The sequence below is a fragment of the Salvelinus fontinalis genome, chromosome 22, assembly GCF_029448725.1.
Source record: "Salvelinus fontinalis isolate EN_2023a chromosome 22, ASM2944872v1, whole genome shotgun sequence".
In the NCBI taxonomy this organism is placed as follows: Eukaryota; Metazoa; Chordata; class Actinopteri; order Salmoniformes; family Salmonidae; genus Salvelinus; species Salvelinus fontinalis.
The window spans coordinates 13,142,628-13,158,399 of NC_074686.1; the positions used below are offsets into that span (position 1 = coordinate 13,142,628).

Sequence of the window (15,772 nt, forward strand, 5' to 3'; positions counted from 1 at the left end):
CTGCCCCATAGCACTCACGTCGGTAGCCATGAAGTGCTTTGAAGCGCTGTTCATGGCTCACATCAACCCCATCATCCCAGAAACCCAAGACCCACTCCAACACACACACACACACACACACACACACACACACACACACACACACACACACACACACACACACACACAAAATTCGCCCCAACAGATCCTCAGATGACGCAATCTCAATCGCACTCCACACTGCCCTTTCCCACCTGGACAAAAGGAACACCTATGTGAGAATTCTCATTGACTACAGCTCAGCATTCAACACCATAGTGCCCTCAAAGCTCATCCCTAAGCTAAGGACCCTGGGACTAAACACCTCCCTATGCAACTGGATCCTGGACTTCCTGATGGGCCAGCCCCAGGTGGTAAGGGTAGGTAACAACATATCTGCCACGCTGATCCTCAACACTGGGGCCCCTCAGGGGTGCGTGCTTAGTCCCCTCCTGTACTCCCTGTTCCCCCACAACTGTGTGGCCAAGCACAACTCCAACATCATCATTAAGTTTGCTGACCACCCAACGGTGGTAGGCCTGATCACCGACAATGATGACACAGCCTATAGGGAGGAGGTCAGAGACCTGGCAGTGTGGTGCCAGCATAACAACCTCTCCCTCAATGTGAGCAAGACAAAGGAGATGATCGTCGACTACAAGAAAAAGCGGGCTGAACACGCCCCTATTTACATCAATGGGGCTGTAGTGTTGCGGGTCGAGAGTTTCAAGTTCTTTGGTGTCCACATCACCAACAAACTATCATGGTCCAAACATACCGAGAAAGTTGTGAAGAGGGCACGACAACGCCTTTCCCCCTCAGGAGACTGAAAAGATTTGGCATAGGTCCCAAGATCCTCAAAAAGTTCTATAGCTGCCTCACCGAGAGCATCCTGACCAGTTGCATCACCGCCTGGTATGGCAACTGCTCGGCATCCGACCTTAAGGCGTTACAGAGGGTAGTGCCCCAGTACATCATTGGGGCCAAGCTTCCTGCCATCCAAGACCCATATACTGGGCAGTGTTAGAGGAAGGCCCAAAAAAGGCCCCCCAAAAACTTTACCCCTACCTACGTGTACAAATGACCTATTTAGTAAATATTTTCTTAACTCTATTTTCTTAACTACATTGTTGGTTAAGGGTATGTAAGGAACCATTTCACGGTAAGCATTACACCTGTTGTATTCGGCGCATGTGACAAATAACATTTGATTTTATATGACCCCCTTTCAGACCTCCACTCATTTACACCCCTTTTATGGGGGGTGGGGGGGTGTTGTTATATCATGGGGTCTGTTTTGTATTTCAAATTAGGGAGGTGTTAAACACTAGAAGTATAAATTCATTTACCTGCTAAGAAGCAGAGAACCATTCACACAGACCCAATGCCTGTATTTTGTTTACAGGGTCTGTGAAAATGCAGGAATCATGACTAGGTCTTTAGTGGGGTTTTAATTTACCCTGTTTTTGTTTTTTACCCCATTCCTCTTTGAGATATATAACAAAGCAGACATGGTAAATTTGTGGCATTTTGGTGTGTGTATGAAAGGGATAATGTGAAGCAGTCATGGTTGTTCTACAAAAATGTTTTTTTTACAGTGTTTCTCCAAGGCAGGTTGAGCTTCTGACACCATGGTGTGATGTTACTGGCTATTCAACCCCCTCCCCCGTATCCCTTTGGCTACAAGGAATGTGAATTCCAGTCCTAACTACCACTACAATGCTATTGCCAACGTTTTATATTTGTTTACCAGAGAGCTAGCCACCATGCTTGCTAACCTTTTAGTTTTATAAACCAGAGCGCTAATAGCCACCGTGCTGCTAACCCATTAGCTTTCCTTACCAGAGAGCTAGCAACCATGCTAACCTTGTAGCAAACCAGACAGCTAGCCACCATGGTAACATTTAGCTTTGTATACCAGAGATAGCCATTAGCCACCATGTAAATTGTTTAGCTTTATGTTACTGTTATTATTCTACTCTGAAAGAAGGAGGTTTATGTGTGTGTGTGGGGGGGGGGGCATTCTGTGCTTAAGGGGAGAGGGAGCAGTAATGTCCGGTGCACTAATGAAATACAATAACTCACTTCGCTGTAGCTCTGCTTCACTGAAAGGGTTTTTATGGGTGTGTGTGTGTGTGTGTCTATGAGCGAGTGTGTGTGACATCCTTCCCAGAAGGCCCCCAGGCTCCCCAGTCCACAACCCATTTCACACACCTTCCATGTTTTCCTTCCTCTGGTGTGTGTATGTATTTGCGTGGGTTTATGTGCAATGTTTCCGCTTACGTGGGTGAGTGTATGTGTGACATGCATGCATACATAGAAGGTCAAATATGTGTCATTCTCTCCTGTCATTGGCAGTTGTACTATCACATACCATAGGGGCGGCAGGTAGCCTAGTGGTTTAGAGTGTTGGGCCAGTAACCGAAAGGTTGCTGATTCAAATCCCTGAGCCAGCAAGGTGGGGAAAAATGCCCTTCTGCCCTTGAGCAAGGCAGTGGACATTGATTTAAGGCAGCTCACCCCACCTCTTTGATCCAGGCTGTATCACATCTGGCCGTGATTGGGAGTCCCATAGGGCGGCGCACAATTGGCTCAGTGTCGTCCGGGTTTGACCAGGGTAGGCCGTCATTGTAAATAAGAATTTGTTCTTAACTGGCTTGCATAGTTAAATGAAGGTAAAATATATATATATATTTTTTTTAATTCAAATGTGGAAGACAGTTCGGTTGAATGCATTCAGTTGTGCTAAGTATCCCCTTTCCCTTCCCTTTCCCATAGGAACCTGTCTTTCTTTTCTTCTTTTAAAATGGTAATGCTTTATTGGGACCTGAGAGCTGAACACAGGGAGCAGAGAATAGAGCCTGGTCTTGGCTTTATGACTTTATGGTCAAGGGTCACACAGCCTGCTTAGTGGGGTCATAAACAGTTATAAAGCCTGCATAAATGGTTACAATAGCTAGGAGGACAGTGGTTGTGATCAGGAGTGGATTGGGGTGGTGTGTGTGCGTGACTCTGTGAATTATTTGTCCCTAAAGGCCTCCTCTGGTTCTAGAATGTTCTGTGTAGAATTTACAACCCCCGCTAACGTGGTAGCACACCTATGATGTCAGCTTTTCTCTGAAACACATCTTGTTTCTGTGTCATGTGCTTTCTGTGTGTTTGTTGTTGTCAACGTGTGTGTGTTGTGTTGTCACTCAGGCTCATGGAATGCCTAGAGAATTTGTCTGTGTGTTTGTTTAACTATGCTTATGGGTACCAGAAGGCCACACAAGGATACTAAAACAAGGAAAATTCAGACAATTTTTGGTCCCCACAAGGATTGTGTGTGTGTGTGATGTATTCTTGGAGGCTATGAATCTGGGGAATTGGGGAATCTACTCCTCCTGCTAGTGGATCCTGTGTGGGTTAGTCAATAATATTAAATCCATTCCAGGTGTTATGTAATCCACAAGAAACCCCAGCCTGTGTGTGTGACTCATTGTTACAGCTGACATGATAGTGGGGGTGAAGTCCCTATAGTAATTGTCTTTATACAACTGGCCATGTAATCTATCTACAGTGAAAACATGACACTACTGTTCTCTCTGTAAGTCTCATCTCAACATCACAACAATGGTCAAAATCCTTCAGCCAGTTTCTGTCTCTTCTCAGAAAAGCAAAACTTTATTTTGTGTGTCTAATGATCAATTAGAATATGTAATTCAAGGGATGCTGAATGCTCAATTATGTTGGTTTTTCCTCCTTCATATTGAAATATCAAAGTCCTTTTTTAGTTAGTCCAATCTATCTGATGTCTTTGAAAAAAGGGAAAGGAAAAACAACATGATAAGAAGAGTAAAGAGCAGATGTGTTTTAGGATCTAATGATCAGGATGATTCAGCTCATTGGTTGGAGATGGAAGACTTTCTCTCCTGTCTGACCCTCACCCCTCCATCTATACGCAGCTGCATTCCATCCTTTTGTTTCGCCCTCCCCTTGGAGAGGTTGAAGAAGGGGGATGGGAGGAGGTGTGGAGGGGCTGGAGGAGGAAAAGAGGGATGGAGCAGAGGATAAAAGGAAAGGAGTAGCATAAAGTAAAGTGTGTGTGTGTGAGTCATTATATCATGCCTCCCCTGGGACCGTAGCCATTATTGATGGATTGATTGCTGTTCCCACCCCCCTCAGCTCTACTCACATTGGACAACATTGATCCCTGTCGCTCTGGGATTTGTCGCTCAGCGCATATTTAATTAGTCTTTTGTTACCAATCACAGTGTATAGGAGTTTGGGGTCATTCTAATGGTTACGTGTATCAATGAGTCAGCATTAAATCATTTAATTTATTTTATATTTAAATATAATTCAATGTGTTGGAATTATAGATGTATCAATGCATTTGGTTATGATCAGTTGTTGATGATCTTTTGGAAGGTTTCACTTAGTGAGTCAGTTTCTTGAAACCAAATATAAGCTTATGTGTGTGTACGTGTGTGTACTAACCCTTCTTATTGGTGTATTGATCCATAAAGCCCCATATAGCCTTGTCTTATCTCACTGTCAGCCCTCTGAGCCTGAGGAGGATCAGGGGATGTGTTCAATCAACCAGGCACTGCAGCATTTACATGTCAACACACCTCATAGTCAATAAAAAAACATCTCCCAATGGTTTCTGATCTCATACACTCACCATGACAATTAATGCTTAACATATTAAAGCACTTAACCCATTAGAAAACAATATATTATATATTTGATCATGTTTTGATCATGTCTCTCTACATCTCTCGTCTAGGTGTTTCTGTTTTTCTGTGAGACGTGCTCGGTGCCGATCTGTAGGGAGTGTAGTGTGGGCAGACACGTGGGCCACAGCTTCGTCTATCTACAGGATGCTGTCCAGGACTCCAGAGCCATCACCATCCAGCTACTGGCCGACGCACAGCAAGGAAGACAGGCTGTACAGGTGAGTGTCTGGGTGGGTGTGTCAAATCGAATAAATCAAATTTTATTTGTCACATGTGCCAAATACAACCTTACCGTGAAATGCTTACTTACAAGCCCTTAACCAACAATGCAGTTTTGAGAATTTAAGAGTTAAGAGAATATTTACTAAAAAACTAGTAAAAAAAAAGGAACACAATAAAAATAACGAGGCTATATACAGGGGGTACTGGTACCGAGTCAATGTTTTTGTCCCAGCACCAGTTTAGAAATGTGGGATATTCTGCATATCACCCACACTCTCCTATCACTGTAGCATGGGGTTAGACATAGCCAGCTGGCCCTGGGAGGGGGTGGGTCGCCTGGGGTGACGGGGGTAGGGGATAGGACTGGGGGTCAAAGGGGAGGGAGTGGATAGGGGGAGGAGAGGAGGGGAGGGCAGAGAATGGCATTTACGCAAGTTACGCATGTGAAAGAGAGGAAGTGAGGGGGAGGAGGTGAGATGGGGAGGATGAGAAGAGGAGAGAGAGAAGAGGGATGGTAAAGCAGGATGAGGGGAGGGGAAGAGAGGGGGTGAAACAAGAGGGGAGTATAAGGGGAGACGGGTAAGACGGAGGAAGGGAGAGAAGATGGGTGTTACTGATTATGCTAGATAGTATCTAGTCAGTCATGGTGTTGATACCCATGTCCTCCCACACAGCCACGTGTTCACTGACAAGCAGCTGGCACTGAGACTGAGAAAAATGTTATCCAATTTTATTGGTCGTGTACATACATAGATTTGCAGATGTTATCGCAGGTGCAGCAAAATGCTTGTGTTTCTAGCTCCAACAGTGCAGTAATACCTAGCAATAATAAGATAAACAATACATACGGTACATAATAATAAATAAAAAAAATGATATATTAGAACGAGCAAAACCTTTACACATAAATAGTATTCTATTAATTGGTTATAGAAAATATGGTTATAGAAAATATGGAAAATATGGTTATAGAAAATCTTTACTTTAAGAAACACCTTTATTGTTGTACAGTGTTGTGTTATTGGACATGGATTTTGAGAGTAGGTTTGCCTATTAGTACCAAAGGGTTAACTGTTAAAAAACAGTTACTGATGTAATCACTCTGTCTGACACACATTCTCTGAATGTCCACTGGAGACCGCAGAATTATGTTCACTCCCTCTGAACTGTTGAGAATGGTTTGGAAACAGATGGATATGATGCTGAAAAGGATGCTTTGTTACAGTACTTCCTGGAAACCAGAGTTACCAGGAGTTGTGAGATTTTATGTAACCTCCATGGAACGTTGGGCAATGTTGTGAACTTCGACACTGGAAGGTGTGTGTAAAGCCAGGTGTACAGTAAACGACTTTCAAAATCCTAAAATCGCTGAGACTCTCACATGAAATAACCATCTTTCCTTTAGTTTTTTGTGTCTTGCCAACATAGTGGCGCGCACACTGAACAATGTGGAACAGACAGGGGTCACACACTACAAGATTCTTCACTTGGTTGTGAGGAGTCTCCATACCACACTGTCTCGCTAAAACAATGATGTGATGATGAGATTATATTTTACGTAGCTACAACGAGCTGTGGCTCAAAGCAGCCTCGGAAATATTTTCAGTCAGACATTCACCCTTGCCATACAGAGTTGGAATATCTAGCTAACATTTTGAATTGAATAACATTGCTTGTGAACTTCAGAGCTGTAACGATTTGACACATTGGCTTTGGAAAGTACAAATGCATACTAGTAGTAGTCATGGCCCCTGCTCGAGAGTCTACACATTCTGGGTGATGCAAAACAATGTCATCATCTCACTGGTTTCTTCTCAGGCAAGCTCTCATTGGCTGTCTGATTACCGTTCTCAAAACTTGTCTTTGCAGATCTCACGCTACAAGAGTATTGCAAATGTTGTGCCGATAAAATCAAATGTGTTTGAAAATATTGGGACATCAAAGATGAGATCTGTAGCCCTCAGATTGCGTCTCATTAAGCGAGCGTCGGTGACGGCCGTTCGCACCGAGTAGGCAACGACATGGGGATTTCTCCAATCTCAAAAACTTGTCTGGGACAGCTAAATCGGGGCCGACATCGTGTAGTGTACACCTGGCTTTACCCTGGTCAGGACTGAGCGTAACCCTGAAACACTATCTAGTCCAGCAAGCTAAGCCAAAGTTACGTTATGTACTTCATAAGAAGAGTCCACATTATTGTCACTCTACAACTAGTCCCTCTCTCTATATCCTGATACAGACCTCGTACAGGCACACACACCACCTCTGTACCAGAATAGTTTTGCCCACTTCACATCCATTATCTCCTCTGACCTCCGACCCTGGACTTGTGACCTGCTGGTTGGCCGGAGCTGCCTTACGCTGCTTTCTGATTGGTCAATTGTACCTCCTGTGTCCCAAGCTGCTGCTGTATTGGCCACATGTACCATGATCAGCCTTATGGATGCTTAACAGTTGAATACATTTTACATTAAATATATATATTTTTTTGTTATTTAGCAGACACTCGTATCCAGAGCAACTTGCAGTAGTGCGTGCATATATTTTCATACTGGTCCCCTGTGGGAATTGAACCCACAACCCTAGCGTTGCAAGTGCCAAGCGCTACCAACTGAGCCACACAGGACAAGGACCACATACTGTATCTCCCAGTTCATTAATTCAATGTCATTTGAGTTACACATTTGAGCTTACAATTAGTCCTAAATCTCCCTCTCTCTCTCCTATTACTCTCTTGCTCTCTCTTCCCCACTCTCTTTCTCTGTCAGTATTGATGAAGCCATTCCCCTCCTCCCTTTCTGCTGTTGTCTCCAGGGGTCCTGATATGCTGAACCTTTAGCTGCCCGTCCCAAACGGCCAGCGGGAGAAGAAAGGACCCTGCTGTCAGGCTTTGTTCCCCAGGGTGTGGGTCTTTAGCCATGGATCAGGGGTCAATGACCTCAGGGGGATTTAGGTGACCTTTGACACCCCACTCCGGGTGATGTCACAAAAGAGCCCCTCCCCCCAACAGTGTGAGGTCCAAATCACCCCTGACCCCCCAAATGAAGGAGGGAGAGGTACAGACTGATAAAGAGAGAGTGTAGGAAAAGAGTGATAAAGACAAGAGGGAGAGAGTGGAGGAAAAGAGTGATAAACAGAGGGGGAAGAGTAAGGAGAAGGGGGAAAATAAATGGAGGGAGGGAGAGACATAAATGACAAACAATATACAAAACATTAAGGGCACTACTTCATATCTTCATACTCCCTCTACTACTTCATATCTTCATACTCCCTCTACTACTTCATATCTTCATACTCCCTCTACTACTTCATATCTTCATACTCCCTCTACTACTTCATATCGTCTTACTCCCTCTACTACTTCATATCTTCTTACTCCCTCTACTACTTCATACTCCCTCTACTACTTCATATCGTCTTACTCCCTCTACTACTTCATATCTTCATACTCCCTCTACTACTTCATATCTTCATACTCCCTCTACTACTTCATACTCCCTCTACTACTTCATATCTTCTTACTCCCTCTACTACTTCATACTCCCTCTACTACTTCATATCGTCTTACTCCCTCTACTACTTCATATCTTCATACTCCCTCTACTACTTCATATCTTCATACTCCCTCTACTACTTCATATCGTTTTACTCCCTCTACTACTTCATATCTTCTTACTCCCTCTACTACTTCATATCTTCATACTCCCTCTACTACTTCATATCTTCATACTCCCTCTACTACTTCATATCTTCATAGTCCCTCTACTACTTCATATCGTCTTACTCCCTCTACTACTTCATATCTTCTTACTCCCTCTACTACTTCATACTCCCTCTACTACTTCATATCGTCTTACTCCCTCTACTACTTCATATCTTCATACTCCCTCTACTACTTCATATCTTCATACTCCCTCTACTACTTCATATCTTCTTACTCCCTCTACTACTTCATATCTTCTTACTCCCTCTACTACTTCATATCTTCATACTCCCTCTACTACTTCATATCTTCATACTCCCTCTACTACTTCATATCTTCATACTCCCTCTACTACTTCATATCTTCATACTCCCTCTACTACTTCATATCGTCTTACTCCCTCTACTACTTCATATCGTCTTACTCCCTCTACTACTTCATATCTTCATACTCCCTCTACTACTTCATATCTTCATACTCCCTCTACTACTTCATATCTTCATACTCCCTCTACTACTTCATACTCCCTCTACTACTTCATATCTTCTTACTCCCTCTACTACTTCATACTCCTTCTACTACTTCATATCGTCTTACTCCCTCTACTACTTCATATCTTCATACTCCCTCTACACTTCATATCTTCATACTCCCTCTACTACTTCATATCGTCTTACTCCCTCTACTACTTCATATCTTCATACTCCCTCTACTACTTCATATCTTCATACTCCCTCTACTACTTCATATCTTCTTACTCCCTCTACTACTTCATATCGTCTTACTCCCTCTACTACTTCATATCGTCTTACTCCCTCTACTACTTCATATCTTCATACTCCCTCTACTACTTCATATCTTCTTACTCCCTCTACTACTTCATATCTTCTTACTCCCTCTACTACTTCATATCGTCTTACTCCCTCTACTACTTCATATCTTCATACTTCCTCTACTACTTCATGTCTTCATACTCCCTCTACTACTTCATATCTTCATACTCCCTCTACTACTTCATATCTTCATACTCCCTCTACTACTTCATATCTTCATACTCCCTCTACTACTTCTTATCTTCTTACTCCCTCTACTACTTCATATCTTCATACTCCCTCTACTACTTCATATCTTCATACTCCCTCTACTACTTCATATCTTCTTACTCCCTCTACTACTTCATATCTTCTTACTCCCTCTACTACTTCATATCGTCTTACTCCCTCTACTACTTCATATCGTCTTACTCCCTCTACTACTTCATATCTTCATACTCCCTCTACTACTTCATATCGTCTTACTCCCTCTACTACTTCATATCTTCATACTCCCTCTACTACTTCATATCTTCATACTCCCTCTACTACTTCATATCTTCATACTCCCTCTACTACTTCATATCTTCATACTCCCTCTACTACTTCATATCTTCATACTCCCTCTACTACTTCATATCTTCTTACTCCCTCTACTACTTCATATCTTCATACTCCCTCTACTACTTCATATCTTCATACTCCCTCTACTACTTCATATCTTCTTACTCCCTCTACTACTTCATATCTTCTTACTCCCTCTACTACTTCATATCTTCATACTCCCTCTACTACTTCATATCTTCATACTCCCTCTACTACTTCATATCTTCATACTCCCTCTACTACTTCATATCTTCATACTCCCTCTACTACTTCATATCGTCTTACTCCCTCTACTACTTCATATCTTCTTACTCCCTCTACTACTTCATACTCCCTCTACTACTTCATATCGTCTTACTCCCTCTACTACTTCATATCGTCTTACTCCCTCTACTACTTCATATCTTCATACTCCCTCTACTACTTCATATCTTCATACTCCCTCTACTACTTCATATCTTCATACTCCCTCTACTACTTCATATCTTCATACTCCCTCTACTACTTGATATCTTCATACTCCCTCTACTACTTCATATCTTCTTACTCCCTCTACTACTTCATATCTTCTTACTCCCTTTACTACTTCATATCGTCTTACTCCCTCTACTACTTCATATCGTCTTACTCCCTCTACTACTTCATATCTTGTTACTCCCTCTAATACTTCATATCTTCTTACTCCCTCTACTACTTCATATCTTCTTACTCCCTCTACTACTTCATATCTTCTTAATCCCTCTACTACTTCATATATTCATACTCACTCTACTACTTCATATCTTCTTACTCGCTCTACTACTTCATATCTTCATACTCCCTCTACTACTTCATATCTTCATACTCCCTCTACTACTTCATATCTTCATACTCCCTCTACTACTTCATATCTTCATACTCCCTCTACTACTTCATATCGTCTTACTCCCTCTACTACTTCATATCGTCTTACTCCCTCTACTACTTCATATCGTCTTACTCCCTCTACTACTTCATATCTTCATACTCCCTCTACTACTTCATATCTTCATACTCCCTCTACTACTTCATACTCCCTCTACTACTTCATATCTTCTTACTCCCTCTACTACTTCATACTCCCTCTACTACTTCATATCGTCTTACTCCCTCTACTACTTCATATCTTCATACTCCCTCTACTACTTCATATCTTCATACTCCCTCTACACTTCATATCTTCATACTCCCTCTACTACTTCATATCGTCTTACTCCCTCTACTACTTCATATCTTCATACTCCCTCTACTACTTCATATCTTCATACTCCCTCTACTACTTCATATCTTCTTACTCCCTCTACTACTTCATATCGTCTTACTCCCTCTACTACTTCATATCTTCATACTCCCTCTACTACTTCATATCGTCTTACTCCCTCTACTACTTCATATCTTCATACTCCCCCTACTACTTCATATCTTCATACTCCCTCTACTACTTCATATCTTCATACTCCCTCTACTACTTCATATCTTCATACTCCCTCTACTACTTCATATCGTCTTACTCCCTCTACTACTTCATATCGTCTTACTCCCTCTACTACTTCATATCGTCTTACTCCCTCTACTACTTCATATCTTCATACTCCCTCTACTACTTCATATCTTCATACTCCCTCTACTACTTCATATCTTCATACTCCCTCTACTACTTCATACTCCCTCTACTACTTCATATCTTCTTACTCCCTCTACTACTTCATACTCCCTCTACTACTTCATATCGTCTTACTCCCTCTACTACTTCATATCTTCATACTCCCTCTACTACTTCATATCTTCATACTCCCTCTACACTTCATATCTTCATACTCCCTCTACTACTTCATATCGTCTTACTCCCTCTACTACTTCATATCTTCATACTCCCTCTACTACTTCATATCTTCATACTCCCTCTACTACTTCATATCTTCTTACTCCCTCTACTACTTCATATCGTCTTACTCCCTCTACTACTTCATATCGTCTTACTCCCTCTACTACTTCATATCTTCATACTCCCTCTACTACTTCATATCTTCTTACTCCCTCTACTACTTCATATCTTCTTACTCCCTCTACTACTTCATATCGTCTTACTCCCTCTACTACTTCATATCTTCATACTCCCTCTACTACTTCATATCGTCTTACTCCCTCTACTACTTCATATCTTCATACTCCCTCTACTACTTCATATCTTCATACTCCCTCTACTACTTCATATCTTCATACTCCCTCTACTACTTCATATCTTCATACTCCCTCTACTACTTCATATCGTCTTACTCCCTCTACTACTTCATATCGTCTTACTCCCTCTACTACTTCATATCGTCTTACTCCCTCTACTACTTCATATCTTCATACTCCCGCTACTACTTCATATCTTCATACTCCCTCTACTACTTCATATCTTCATACTCCCTCTACTACTTCATACTCCCTCTACTACTTCATATCTTCTTACTCCCTCTACTACTTCATACTCCCTCTACTACTTCATATCGTCTTACTCCCTCTACTACTTCATATCTTCATACTCCCTCTACTACTTCATATCTTCATACTCCCTCTACACTTCATATCTTCATACTCCCTCTACTACTTCATATCGTCTTACTCCCTCTACTACTTCATATCTTCATACTCCCTCTACTACTTCATATCTTCATACTCCCTCTACTACTTCATATCTTCTTACTCCCTCTACTACTTCATATCGTCTTACTCCCTCTACTACTTCATATCGTCTTACTCCCTCTACTACTTCATATCTTCATACTCCCTCTACTACTTCATATCTTCTTACTCCCTCTACTACTTCATATCTTCTTACTCCCTCTACTACTTCATATCGTCTTACTCCCTCTACTACTTCATATCTTCATACTCCCTCTACTACTTCATATCGTCTTACTCCCTCTACTACTTCATATCTTCATACTCCCTCTACTACTTCATATCTTCATACTCCCTCTACTACTTCATATCTTCATACTCCCTCTACTACTTCATATCTTCATACTCCCTCTACTACTTCATATCTTCATACTCCCTCTACTACTTCATATCTTCATACTCCCTCTACTACTTCATATCTTCATACTCCCTCTACTACTTCATATCTTCATACTCCCTCTACTACTTCATATCTTCTTACTCCCTCTACTACTTCATATCTTCTTACTCCCTCTACTACTTCATATCTTCATACTCCCTCTACTACTTCATATCTTCATACTCCCTCTACTACTTCATATCTTCATACTCCCTCTACTACTTCATATCTTCATACTCCCTCTACTACTTCATATCGTCTTACTCCCTCTACTACTTCATATCTTCTTACTCCCTCTACTACTTCATACTCCCTCTACTACTTCATATCGTCTTACTCCCTCTACTACTTCATATCTTTATACTCCCTCTACTACTTCATATCTTCATACTCCCTCTACTACTTCATATCTTCATACTCCCTCTACTACTTCATACTCCCTCTACTACTTCATATCTTCTTACTCCCTCTACTACTTCATACTCCCTCTACTACTTCATATCGTCTTACTCCCTCTACTACTTCATATCTTCATACTCCCTCTACACTTCATATCTTCATACTCCCTCTACTACTTCATATCGTCTTACTCCCTCTACTACTTCATATCTTCATACTCCCTCTACTACTTCATATCTTCATACTCCCTCTACTACTTCATATCTTCTTACTCCCTCTACGACTTCATATCGTCTTACTCCCTCTACTACTTCATATCGTCTTACTCCCTCTACTACTTCATATCTTCATACTCCCTCTACTACTTCATATCTTCTTACTCCCTCTACTACTTCATATCTTCTTACTCCCTCTACTACTTCATATCGTCTTACTCCCTCTACTACTTCATATCTTCATACTCCCTCTACTACTTCATATCTTCATACTCCCTCTACTACTTCATATCTTCATACTCCCTCTACTACTTCATATCTTCATACTCCCTCTACTACTTCATATCTTCATACTCCCTCTACTACTTCATATCTTCTTACTCCCTCTACTACTTCATATCTTCTTACTCCCTCTACTACTTCATATCGTCTTACTCCCTCTACTACTTCATATCGTCTTACTCCCTCTACTACTTCATATCTTGTTACTCCCTCTAATACTTCATATCTTCTTACTCCCTCTACTACTTCATATCTTCTTACTCCCTCTACTACTTCATATCTTCTTAATCCCTCTACTACTTCATATATTCATACTCACTCTACTACTTCATATCTTCTTACTCGCTCTACTACTTCATATATTCATACTCCCTCTACTACTTCATATATTCATACTCCCTCTACTACTTCATACTCCCTCTACTACTTCATATCTTCATACTCCCTCTACTACTTCATATCTTCATACTCCCTCTACTACTTCATATCTTCATACTCCCTCTACTACTTCATATCTTCTTACTCCCTCTACTACTTCATATCTTCTTACTCCCTCTGCTACTTCATATCTTCTTACTCCCTCTACTACTTCATATCTTCTTACTCCCTCTACTACTTCATACTCCCTCTACTACTTCATATCTTCATACTCCCTCTACTACTTCATATCTTCTTACTCCCTCTACTACTTCATATCTTCTTACTCCCTCTACTACTTCATATCTTCATACTCCCTCTACTACTTCATATCTTCTTACTCCCTCTACTACTTCATATCTTGTTACTCCCTCTACTACTTCATATCTTCTTACTCCCTCTACTACTTCATATCTTCTTACTCCCTCTACTACTTCATATCTTGTTACTCCCTCTACTACTTCATATCTTGTTACTCCCTCTACTACTTCATATCTTCTTACTCCCTCTACTACTTCATATCTTCTTACTCCCTCTACTACTTCATATCTTCTTACTCCCTCTACTACTTCATATCTTCTTACTCCCTCTACTACTTCATATCTTCTTACTCCCTCTACTACTGCATATCTTCTTACTCCCTCTACTACTTCATACTCCCTCTACTACTTCATATCTTCTTACTCCCTCTACTACTTCATATCGTCTTACTCCCTCTACTACTTCATATCTTCTTACTCCCTCTACTACTTCATATCTTCATACTCCCTCTACTACTTCATATCTTCATACTCCCTCTACTACTTCATACTCCCTCTACTACTTCATATCTTGTTACTCCCTCTAATACTTCATATCTTCTTACTCCCTCTACTACTTCATATCTTCTTACTCCCTCTACTACTTCATATCTTCTTAATCCCTCTACTACTTCATATATTCATACTCACTCTACTACTTCATATCTTCTTACTCGCTCTACTACTTCATATCTTCATACTCCCTCTACTACTTCATATCTTCATACTCCCTCTACTACTTCATATCTTCATACTCCCTCTACTACTTCATATCTTCATACTCCCTCTACTACTTCATATCGTCTTACTCCCTCTACTACTTCATATCGTCTTACTCCCTCTACTACTTCATATCGTCTTACTCCCTCTACTACTTCATATCTTCATACTCCCTCTACTACTTCATATCTTCATACTCCCTCTACTACTTCATACTCCCTCTACTACTTCATATCTTCTTACTCCCTCTACTACTTCATACTCCCTCTACTACTTCATATCGTCTTACTC

At 41.2% G+C, this 15,772-nt stretch overlaps 1 protein-coding gene across 1 annotated transcript in view; it reads left to right on the plus strand.

Moving 5' to 3' along the window:
* Window positions 1-15,772, plus strand: part of LOC129819856 (E3 ubiquitin-protein ligase TRIM71-like) — a 59,726-nt gene that overhangs the window by 18,115 nt on the left and 25,839 nt on the right. The window contains exon 2 of the mRNA XM_055876490.1: window positions 4,790-4,957. Within this exon, the coding sequence (XP_055732465.1) occupies window positions 4,790-4,957 (168 nt within the window). The remainder of the gene's footprint in view (window positions 1-4,789; window positions 4,958-15,772) is intronic.